The 11,894-nt window shown below is 41.4% G+C and overlaps 1 protein-coding gene across 2 annotated transcripts in view; it reads right to left on the reverse strand.

The window, feature by feature from the left end:
- The window catches only part of LOC129364740 (guanine nucleotide exchange factor VAV3), an 85,166-nt gene extending 74,143 nt beyond the window's left edge, over positions 1 to 11,023 (reverse strand). Inside the window, exon 1 of one of the 2 annotated variants that reach the window (XM_055037581.1) lies at positions 10,405 to 11,023. In XM_055037581.1, the coding sequence (XP_054893556.1) occupies positions 10,405 to 10,611 (207 nt within the window). In that variant the 5' untranslated portion in view covers positions 10,612 to 11,023. The remainder of the gene's footprint in view (positions 1 to 10,404) is intronic. The other variant, XM_055037582.1, reaches the window with a different exon arrangement.
- Between the last annotated feature and the right edge of the window lie 871 nt (positions 11,024 to 11,894).

Below are 11,894 nucleotides of genomic sequence, written 5' to 3' on the forward strand. Positions count from 1 at the left end.
TTCATTTCATGTTCGAACACTAAGGCAAAAAGGCACACAAAAAAAAAAAAATTCTGTACCTCCCCCATAACATGAATAAGTGTCCCAGGAGCCATTTTCCCATTAAATCTTGACTTTAACCTCAGTGACCTCCTACATACACAAACCTTACCCCCTCCCCCTCTATATACAGGGTTTGGATTAGTATTACTGCCTGAGATGTGAATTCTCCCGGCAGGTCGAGCTGTTTGGCTGAACTGTAGGTTAGTATGTGGCTCAAAAGAAGGATTAGAGGAAATTAGTGTGGAGGGAAAATGGGTAATTGAATATCACTGACACCAACTCTAAGACCAGCACTATGTACGTCAAGAGAGAGAAAGCTAGAATTGTGAGCAAACTCCCTCTCCTCCCCCCTTCAGTTCTCTTGATAAATTGTGTTAAAGGAGTGTGAATGATGTTTTTTGAGCTAAATGACAAAGAGGGGTCAAGTGCCGTCTGACCTCTATAAGTGCATTTTGTGTGTGGACACATGGTGATGTTCGCTGGGACAGATTGAGGTTTCAGGAGGGTAAAAGAATACAAATAAGGGATGTGACTTTGTCGAGATTCATATTTACCCACTCCGTGACTTTTCTGTGTCCTCCACCTCTATAAAACTATGTTAGGCTCTGCAAAAATACGTGTGCGCAATATATGTCACTGTACCAAATTGTCACTGTACAAAATGTAAGTCAAAGAGACAGAATTAAATTGTTTCATTAAGCACTCCACTCCAAATGAATGCAAAAATGGCTGGTAGGAAAGACTAAGAATGTGGAGTATTTTATTGTTCACTTTAAATCAGGATATTATAGCAAATCATCATATCTTGATCAACACTCGCTGATAATTTTGATTAACTGTTGAGGTTTTTTTTTCTTGGCCTAGAAATAAAAATTCTATTTTAAGCAAGAAAAGAGGATCTTAGTTGCTCTTTAAAAAAAAAAAAAAAAAAAAACATTTGCTATATCTAGCAGCGGGTCAAATGCAAATTTGTGGGCACTAAAGTCTGCTCTTACTAAAAATTGCTGCATATTTGTGGTCATATTTATTATAGAATAAACTGTATAAGCACATGGTTAATAAAAACTAAGAATTTTCCGCTTACAACAAATACATGCATTTTTTTTTTTTTTTTTTTTTTGCTTGAGTGGTTTTAAAAGGCAAAGTTAGCCAAAACAAAAGGTCAGTTAGGCTAGCTATTAGCTTCTGAGAACTTCTTAGACAATCTACAACTCACAACAAAACAGCATCTTTCTACAACAGGTTAATCTATAAATGTTTTTCATTTTAAAGTGAATGAATCGGGAAATGAATTTTGAGTGTCTGCATTCGTCTTGTTACTACAGAACCCCTCAAAAGTAAGAGTTAGTTGTTCTCCTGCTGTGGTTTCCGTGAGTGTTTATTTCCCATTAAAGCAGTCGGTGAAAGCATTTGATATTTGCATTTGTTTCTTTACGCTGTTTCACCGTACCCATCCCAAACCATGACCCAAAAACTGAGGGACACTCCAAACCACGGCTTAGGTTTCCTGTTACGCCTCTAAAAACACATAGGCAAAAATAGGTATGTCCTTGTCCTCATTTCTTACTCTGTACAATACATGTATCAGGTCATAGCTGTCCATGCTCATTTTATTTAGTTATTTGTTTACAGTTTTTTTTACACACTGACGCGCCTTCTCGTTTCTAAACTGATAGCTGACTCGTTCAGAGCAGGACACCTGACACATAAATGACCCAGCTGGAAAAGTCATGAACTCCTTAATCTCCTGAACTGCACAGGGCCTTATCCGTGTCTATTCTGGGTCCAGGCACTGAGATATATGGGCCTCATTCACCCACAAGGTAGCCTCTAGGCAGCACAATTCATTTCTCCCCAGCCAGAGGAGGTTTCGTTTGTCATCACTCCATGGCCAGAGTCACTCGAACGGCAAAAACTGCAGACGAATGCAGCCGGTTATGAATGTGAAATCTGCTTTGCTGTATTCTGTCTCCTGTTATAGTAGTGAATATGCTCACATTTACTATTTACTACACATAAAACTGATTTAAAAAGTACCTCTTATAGGCCCAGTAATCTGTAAAAGCTCATAAGAATAAGGTACGTTGAGATTCTCCTCCCATGTCAGGAATAAGTTACCAGCTTGTCACTTCTGATGAAGCTCGTTATCAGGAAAAAACAAAAACAATAGCAATATTGACTTTTTCTTAAGAGCTTGACGAGCACTTAGCAGTGATTAACTGTAGCATCCAACGCAGCAACAAAATTAAAAAATTGATTCAAAGGCACCATCTCTGAACGTTTCCTAATAAAATCATCAAATGCACAATCTATAATTTGATGCACAGTGAAATTCACTTAGATGGCTCCGGTTCAGGGTTGTTACCTTAGTGACGAACTGAAAGGTCAGCTTGCCCCGAGCAAATGTGCATAAACAACTAAGACGTAATATGGCCACGAAAGCTGCTGGTAAATAAAATGCGGTGACACGGCGGAACGGAGCCGTGTCGCCGCATTATGCCACGCTGGAATTGTGAAATTGGAAGGCTGCGGAGCATGGCACCAGTGTGGGGCACGCATGGCTGCGGTAACATGGTGTTTACACGCTGACAGGTGCAATCCTTTCAACAAAGTGAGTCAGGAGGGCAGCGGCGCTACTGCAGCTCTGACAGGCTGCGCCCTGCGCGTGTCCACTGCATACCAATGCCCTGCCGCACATAGTCTGCATACGGTATACTGTAGTGGAAAATAATCGGGATGTGGTTTGATGACCAAAGTCTGACTGTGAATGCTTAACGGGCCTTTTCGAACCAGCAGAAGCAAATCAGGAGATAAAGGAAGTAGCAGAGCGGAAACGTAAGCGGCATGGAGAGGTTTTCAGATTTTATGATGTCTCTGAAGTTAGCAAATGTTATTTGTGAAGCACAATAACACACGGCACGGAGTCAAAAAGCCTGACTGCATGAAGCTCCACAGCCTTCACTCAGTTGGGAGGCACACCGTCGTGAAAATTAAATCTCAAATGCAACCTCCTTCTGACCAGAGTTGGCTGATATGACAATATCAGGTCAAGGAAAATTAAAATGTGGATGAAATGTACTTCTATCACTCTTCTTTTCCTGCCATTTTCCAGCAGTATTAATTACAGTACAGTCCATTGTTTAGGTAGGGGACTCCAATGGACAAGTAGATTCTTACAAGCAAAGAAAGAAAGCAGAAGAAGAAAGCTAAACCTCAATAAATTGGGTCGTCTCGTACATACAAATCAACTGGCGACCATAACTGATCTAAATTCAGTGATGTGTCCAGACTCAGAGAGAGAGCGCTAACAGCATACTGACTGACACTTTACAAGTCACTGCCATTTATCCCATTGATATTTGGAAAATAAATCTGCTCAATGGAAATATGGTAATTACAAAAAAATAATAAAAATCACATTTTTCAAGTCAGCAAAAAGAAATATACATGGCTATAACTCTGAAAAATAACTGAATATCTCATGTAGGAAAAGAAGGTAAAATGATTCGATGTCACTATGAAAACGAGGGAATCTGCAGTTTTTGAAGATTTGGCCTTTTAAATGCCGTGGTCTTAAACTTTTGATCAGCTCAACATCTTATTTGCAGTTTAGTTGTTTTCAATAAACTGCTTACTCAGTTGCTTTTTGGATTGTTTTTTTTTGTCTTGGTCCCATTTCTACTTTTTGCATTTTGAAGCTGTACTCAGGACTTTCCTAATATCCCACATTGCAAAATGTAAACTCTTGCCATTTTCAACTTGTCTTAAAATTTTTATCACTATGCCAAACTAAATACTAAATATAATGATAATATACCCCCCAAAAATTCTCTCTCTTCCACCATAAGTGTATTTAATACTTAATTAATACCCCAAATATTATATTTCAAAACTCTCTTTAAAAAAAACATGGTAATCAAAATGTGTAGTGCAGATCCCACTCTGGCTTATAGATTTTTATAGGACTTTCCTTCTTCTGCTAAACCCAAAAAGCAAATTAAGTCATCTCCTCTTTGTCTTTCTCATCCTCCCACACTAACTTTTGTGTCTCTGCTGCAGGAGAATGACGAGCGAGTCTCGGAGGCTTTGAAGCTCGCCGTGCGACGTGTTCGCTCTGAGAAACCGGCTTTTCTCTTCTCACTTTCACATCGCAAAATCTTTGTCTCAGTTCAACAAATTCAACGCACGTGGCTGCATTGTGCAGAGCATTTGCGATACAGCCGCTTCGGCCTTCAAGAGTCAGCTAGGGATCAGCTGAATTCACGCATTTGCGGCGACAGAGTTCGGCGGAAAACAAACCAAAACAGATGTGTGAATTATGGATTAATTCACAGAGGAGGATCAGGAGGACTAAAGAAAAGTTGCATCTGTCGTGCAGCTATGAAAGAGTTCGGTTTTGTTGAGGTTTTCAAGTCACATATGTGTTGAAATTTGGAATTCCAGTGCTGGTGTCACTTGTTGCTATCCTAAACACAATGAATTGCCAGGAGTTTGTTTGACACCCGACTCTAACAGACCCTTTCTCTCACTTTCACTTTCCAAAAATGCAGGAATTGCAAAGGTTGACTCGATAGAGCGAAGAGCAAATATTTTATTTTTTTTTTCTTTCGGGTGCCTGATAATAGTGAAGAGTGTTTTTTCTTTTTTTTAAATTGTGCCAAAGGTTTTTGGTCTTAATTTGATCGAGGGCATGTTTTAGTTTCACTTCCTTCCTGTATTCCATTTCCTGATTTCCTGCTCTTGTTGAACCTCGAGGCTGCACCATTCGAGGGGCTTGGATGTGTGTGTGTGTGTGTGTGTGCGTGTGCGTGTGTGTGTGTGTGTGTGTGTGTGTGTGTGTGTGTGTGTGTGTGTGTGTGTGTGTGTGTGCGTGTGTGTGTGTCTGGTTGCTGCTGAGCTGTCCCCCCTTTTTCCTGTGTCATGGAAAAACTAGGTAACAGTGAGGAGGAAGAGGGATCCAATTGAAAGTTTTCAATTCCAAATTCACCCAAAGAGCTCCTTTGTAGCTCTACTTTACGGCTGCTTTATAAGAACCGCTTCATTTGAAAAGAAACTTTGTACTTTGTTATGACCTACACGCACGCAAATAACGTTCCCTTTCTTGCAAAAACGAAAAAAGAAACGCAGCACGTGTGCCTTTTTCACCATGCGGTCTGCTAGTTGCACCATGACAAGCATTCCCCCAGTTCCTCTAAAAGTCAAACCTCTGTTTTCGACTCAGCTGAGACAGAAAGCAACTGCTGCTTATGTGGCGCTTTTCGCTGCCAGCGAAGCAAGGGCCTGCGCACGCTGTGGTCGGGCTTTGTCTAGACTTTGTAATTGGGGCTCATAACAGCACCGTAAACTTCTGATCAAAAGAGGCCGAATGAGGAATTTTGGTTTTTTTTTTTTTTTTTTGCTCAAGTCCTTAAACAGAAACTTTGAGCTCTGTCTTCCAAGCAACAAGTGTTGAATCAATGTCAGGAATTTTCACACGCAAAGCGTGTGGAGTTCAGTCAGCAACTGAGCATCTAACGTATTTCTAACACGAGGAGGAGCGAGTTCAATACTTCCTAGAGTATTCATTGTCCAGTTGAAACGCATGGAGGGAAACTAACTCAGCCTGCACATCGCTCTACACACGACAGTGGCTGCGTCATGCTGTGGGGATCCTTTTCGTTCGCAGGAAGCAGGAAGCTGGTCAGAGTTAATTGGTTAATTGATGCACTTAGAAAGAGGACAATGCCAGAGGAAGCAAGGGCCTTCCTCTGGCATTGAAGGCCAGAGGAAGGCCCTTAAAAACCACGTTTGAGGTTCAGCCAAAGTGCAACTACCCTCACCGTGCAGCCACATCTACAGTGAAATGCATTAGCTCAAAGAAATGTGTGCCAACACTCTCCACTTTTGTTTTGCATTTGTAAAAAAAGCCATGTGTCACGTTTTTCTCAGCTTTACTGCAGTGGAGGAGTGCACAAATCTTTGTCTATTTTCTGCTATTGTCAAAAAGACACAATTTTGCAATTGCGGTTTCCCTTAAATAAGAAATTAAATGAAAAGCACACGTGAATAGGCTTGTTCACGTGATGAGTCATTGAAAATCATGGCCACAGCAGATACAAACAGTAACATGGGATCACATTGATAATTCAGCGATGACGCCAGCACTCATCGTCCATCAGACAATCAGAGGATGTTGGCGTCAAATTCAGGAGCTGGAGACAAGCCTCTTATAGTTTGGGGGAAACAGTAGTAGACGATTTTACAGAAGAGCTATGGATTCAACACGTTCAAGTGACACACAACTTATTATGAACTGTGTGATGCTGTGAGAGCTCGGGTAGAGTTATCTGCAAAAATAAAAAACGTAAAAATTAAGACAAACTACAACTTCCTGTCATCTTCTTTGTGGTTTTCGCGAGTAGTCACATCCGGTTGTCGACCCCGTGAATCGTGTAATGCGAACAACCCATCTCCATAACATTTTTGAGATTTCGATCCAACTGAAAAACTACAGCATTGGGACTGTATCTGTCGCTTTTTAGCTGAAAAAGGACACAAATATTTTGAACTAAAAATCTGAGGGTTTTTTTCTCTCTCAAAATTGAGGTGTTTCCATTCATCCATCCATTTTCTGCACACCTTTGTCCCTAGAGGGGTCGGGAAGGGTGCTGGTGCCTATGTCCAGTGAACCCTGTGCAGGTCGCCAGTCTACCACAGTGCAGTGTCTCCATTAAGCAAATTTATTTTCATAAAAATTCTATGGTCAATGAAAATGCACCTAAAAATGCACTCCGGCCTATCACAGATAATGACAAAAATAATGTCCATTTTGTCATGACAAAATTTTGAAAAAGTTCATCTCATTGGTAGACGTAAGTAATAACACCTACACCTTCCTCTACCAACACACAGAATTAAAACAAGCATCCTGCATGTTCTAATTCTCTCCCTGGTTTAACGCACCTCGATCAAATGATGGTTTGTCAGGAGGCCTATGAAGAACATTGACATGCTGAAAAGGTTGTTACTACCACCAGGGAGAGAACTAAAGCATGCAGAATGCCGGCCCTCGAGGACCGACTTTGGGCACCCGTTTTAAACCCAATCAACGCATCCCGATTCCAGCACTCCACGTGTGAAGTCTCCAGAGCTTCATATGCATTGTACTTTAATTAAGCAGCCCACCCCAGCGAAGCACACAAAAACCCCTCCAGGTCCCTTTATGTCCTCTGAGGTGCCTCAGTGGAGGGCCAGACACACTCTTCTTTTTTCTTTTTTTCTTTTCACTGCCTTTGTCTTCTCCATCTCACGACTCCCACTGGTGAAGCCGCGGTAGCGTCCCATGTGTTATTATCGGCCAATGATAAAGTAGCTGCCACAGCCCTCATGCATTATTCAGGATGAAAGGAAAGGAACTCCACCCCCAGTTATGTAAATCAAACTTATTTTGTAAGTGGGTGTGTGTGTGGGTGGGTGTGGGGGGGGGGGGTCGGATCTTGACATCAATTTCTCTCCCCCACCCCACAATGATCTCCCCACTGGAAGAGTCGGTACCACAGAGGCAGAGTGTCAGTATGTGAAAGAAAATAAAACAAAAGCAAACCCTACTAATGCTGAGCTACTGATACACATTTAACTTAAGGAAAGATATGAACTCTTATGAAAAATCCTCTAAAATAAGCCTGGAATTTATAGATACGGTTTGCTATGACATATTGTCTGATCTGCAGACTGCAGCTAGCAAAAAAAAAAAGGTCAACTAGAACCACCTGCAGCAAAAACTTGTACCATATTTTCTGGACTATAAGTCGCACCAGAGAACAAATCGCATTTTTGAGGGAAATTTATTCGATAAAATCCAACAACAGGAACAAACATGTCATCTTGAAAGGCAATAAAAATAGTATAGAGGCTAATAGTACGGTATGCTAACGTTACATGACACAGGAACAACAAACTGACAACGTGCCTGGTATGGTAACATAACATATTAGGAGTTATTCAGATAACTATAGCATAAATGACATGGTAACAAGTTTACCAAACCATCCATGTCTCTCCAAATCACTAAACGCAGTGAAATCTTCATCCTCGATGTCGCTTGTAAACAACTCTGCTAACTCCGAAGGTAGAATAACACAGGCCTAGAACGCCCTCTTGCAGTTTAGTGTGAAAATAACATGGGATATGATATAATGATGTGTTAGATTACCACACATAAGTCGCTCCAGAGTATAAGTCGCACCCCCAGCCAAACTATGAAAAAAAATGCGACTTATAATCCGGAAAATATGGTATATCCTATTTTTAAATCTCTTAAAAAGTTCTTGGGCCTTCTGCTCAAACTGTAGCTCCTTCATGTTCTCAATACAGGAATAATTTCATTGTTATTAGTGAACAATTAATATCTTACATAGAGTAAGATAAAAGAGAGAGAAGACAGGAAGAAATAGTCCAGAAAAGCTGAAGGAAAAGCTTTACATTTCCATTTTCAGTACCGGTTTCACTCAGGAGGGCAGACCACCTCCTACCTTCATTCCCTATAAAAAAATAAAATAAAATAATAATGCCTGTTTTTAAGATTGGAGTTGTTTTAAAAAGAAAGTCCAGTTTGTTTGACCACTTGTGAACTAGCTGCAACCTCACCTGCAACCCTAGCTAATCTGAATTAATACCACATGAAAATACAAAGAACACTATCTACGGCAGGGAAGAGATTACACCCTGCCATGAGTGAAACAAACTCTGTCGATATCTATAAAGAACCCATTCTGGGTCTAGCTAGGCCTTGCTCATAAACCACACCACCGATGAAAACTCTACTTCATTTCCTGATGATATGGTTGACATGAAACACGGTATGCCTCTTTACTGGCACAGACAGTTTCTCTGTAATACCTTTTACGTTACCACCAAATGGGCTTAATAGACTCCAATCTGGTTTTGACTGAAATCTGCGAGTAAACATCCTCAGATGGACAGAGATATCCACGGCTCCCCAGTGACACTTAAAACCTCTGTGCAATCTTAAATTGCCCACTCACCCCGCACAGCCACGCAATTTGATTGTGAATGACCGTGCCACTGAGGTTAATGCGCTTCTTTCCAGGAAGCAAGCCAGATGTCCCGTTTGATCCAGCACAAGATATATCACAATACTGTATTCATGATTTGATTAGCTGTTTTGAATAAAATTTGAAACTTGCATGTTACACACTGCGGTCAGAGTGTGTGGGGGTGTATTCCGCCTGTTCGGGGTAATACTCTCAGAGCAGGTCTGCAGGCTCAGTAGGTGAGTGTCTGTGACGCTGTGTGCTGTCACTGAGCCAGACGGACAGATTCACCGTCAGAAAGACGAATATTAATCAGGTCCCGGCTCAGGCTGTCCTGATATTGAGGCAGATGGTATCTGACAAACAGGGCCACGTGGCCATCCATCCATTTATCTTTTTTTATTTTTTCCAACAATCAAAAACAGTTTTTAAACTGTTTTTGATCATATTAATAATATTATTAATAATATTAATAATATTTGCAGCTCGCTATAGTTTGTCCACTTCGGTTTCATCATTCATGCTCATAAACTTTTTTCATCTTGGTTACAGGAAGAAATCTGTGGGGAGACAATAGGGGTGTTGCCCCCTGTTCCCCCTTTGGAGGCACTCAGTTTTTTTACTGTTTCATAAAAGTATGTCAACTCTCTACTAGTGACTTTGAGCACATCAATTTTTTTTTTTTTAAAAAGTGTTTCTCTTATATCTTGTTTGCATGCTGACTTAGAGAATGAGTTTGATAAAACTCACACCGTACTCCATGCAATTTCTCTCAAATTCATGGTTTTGTACTTACTGTAAGCAACAGCAAAGTGAAAAAACAGCTACTGCTTGCTCGCACTAATGTTCAAGCGACAGTCCTTCCTTCGGGAATGGATTTGCACGGCAAAATGATGTGGAACTAACCTGAAAACCCCCCTAGGTAGCTCACAGGCGGCTATTTTCTGATGTTTTCCGGCAACAGAGCTCATACTGTAAGAATCTGTAAAAGTGTGAGTAGGAATTCAAATTTACGTAAATTTGTAGGAATTCCTGAGCTGAATTCTGTAAACAAACCACTTAAGCACCAATTCACTCCAACTACAACGTTGCCTTGCGGTAAAACTTGGTAAAACTGGATAAAATGTATAAATGAGCATAATCCCTATGGAGTCTCGCCATGTTGCCTTCATGGTGGCTACAGCGGAGAAACGGGAATCGGGGAGGTAAGAGGAACACGAGGGGGCGGGAGGGGAGGAGAACGTGTCTTTCTTTTTCTTCTCTCTATTTTTTGTTTTGTTTTGTTTGTTTTGTTGTTGTTGTTGTTTTGTTTTGTTTTTTTTTTTGTTACCTGTGACATTTGCGGCCGGAGGTTGATCTCCTTCAGGTTGATGCACTGGGGCTTCAGGTTGTTGAGCAGATGGCACAGGAGGACTCCATCCCGGAGGGTCTGAGCCAGGTCGAATACCTGCGCTGACTCCCATGTCACCCTGTGGTTCGCCGGGAGCACCTTGCAGTTGATCAGCCACAGCGCGCACTGCCTCCAGTACTCCATCATTATTCTGTCTTCAGCCGGAGCGTAGTTCTCACGGGTCTCTCCCGTGCGTGCGTGCGTGCGTGAGTGCGTTCGTCCGCGCTCGTGCGCCTACGGACTCAAAAACTGCTAACGGTTCGGCAACACACCTCTCGCGCCTTTCAGCACACCGGACCCATGCCGGTCAGCGTGAAACCCGACGAGGAGAGTGAAAGGGAACGGATAGCTCCTGGGAGATGCGTAGCGGGCGCTCCACGGATGACGGGGTCCGGCGTGGCGAGGCTGAAGCGAGACTGTAGATGGAGTGCGTCCCGCACCCTTCCTCTCTCTCTCTGTTTCTCTCTCTCTCTGTTTCTCTTCCCTCCCCCTCACCCTGTTCACCTCTTCCGCTTGCCACACGGGCAGTACAGCACAAGAAATAGCACGACTTCACACCTCGCACGCTTCGAAAGAGGGGTAAAGATAACGTTGTTGTTTTGTATTTTTGTCCTCTTTTTTTTATTTGGTTGCATTTCTACTACTTCTATTAAGAAAGCACAAAAGAGCTTGAGTGCATGAACATATTCCTCAGTGCTGATCAATTCATAAATGCACGAGCCACTTTCCCTGACCTAAACACTATTCACATGCATTATTGTGCAGTACAGTTAAAAAAAAAGTGAGACATATTTTATATATATATATATATATATATATATATATATATATATATATATATATATATATATATATATATATATATATATATATATGTATATGTATATATATATATATATATATATATATATATACATATATATATATATATACATATATATATATATACATATATATATATACATATATATATATATATATATATATATATATATATATATATATATATATATATATATATATAATTCCCTTCACCCACCGCGGGTGGTTCTTATCCTCTGAGCTCAGGTCCTCTACCAGAGGCCTGGGAGCTTCAGGGTTCTGCGCAGTATCTTGGCTGTGCCAAGGACTGCACATTTCTGGACTGAGATGTCTGATGTTGTTCCTGGGATCTGTTGTAGCCACTGCTCCAGTTTGGGGGTTACTGCCCCGAGGGCCCCGATGACCACAGGCACCACTGTGGTCTTCACCTTCCAGGCCCTCTCCAGTTCTTCCCTGAGGCCCTGGTATTTCTCCAGTTTCTCGTGCTCCTTTTTCCTGATGTTGCAATCACTTGGTATTGCTACATCTACCACAACGGGCTTTCCTCTGATTTTTATCCACTACGACAATGTCTGGTTGGTTCGCCATTACCATTTTGTCTGTCTGGA

Source organism: Poeciliopsis prolifica, unplaced genomic scaffold (genome assembly GCF_027474105.1).
Source record: "Poeciliopsis prolifica strain line A6 unplaced genomic scaffold, Auburn_PproV2 SCAFFOLD012, whole genome shotgun sequence".
Taxonomy (NCBI): Eukaryota; Metazoa; Chordata; class Actinopteri; order Cyprinodontiformes; family Poeciliidae; genus Poeciliopsis; species Poeciliopsis prolifica.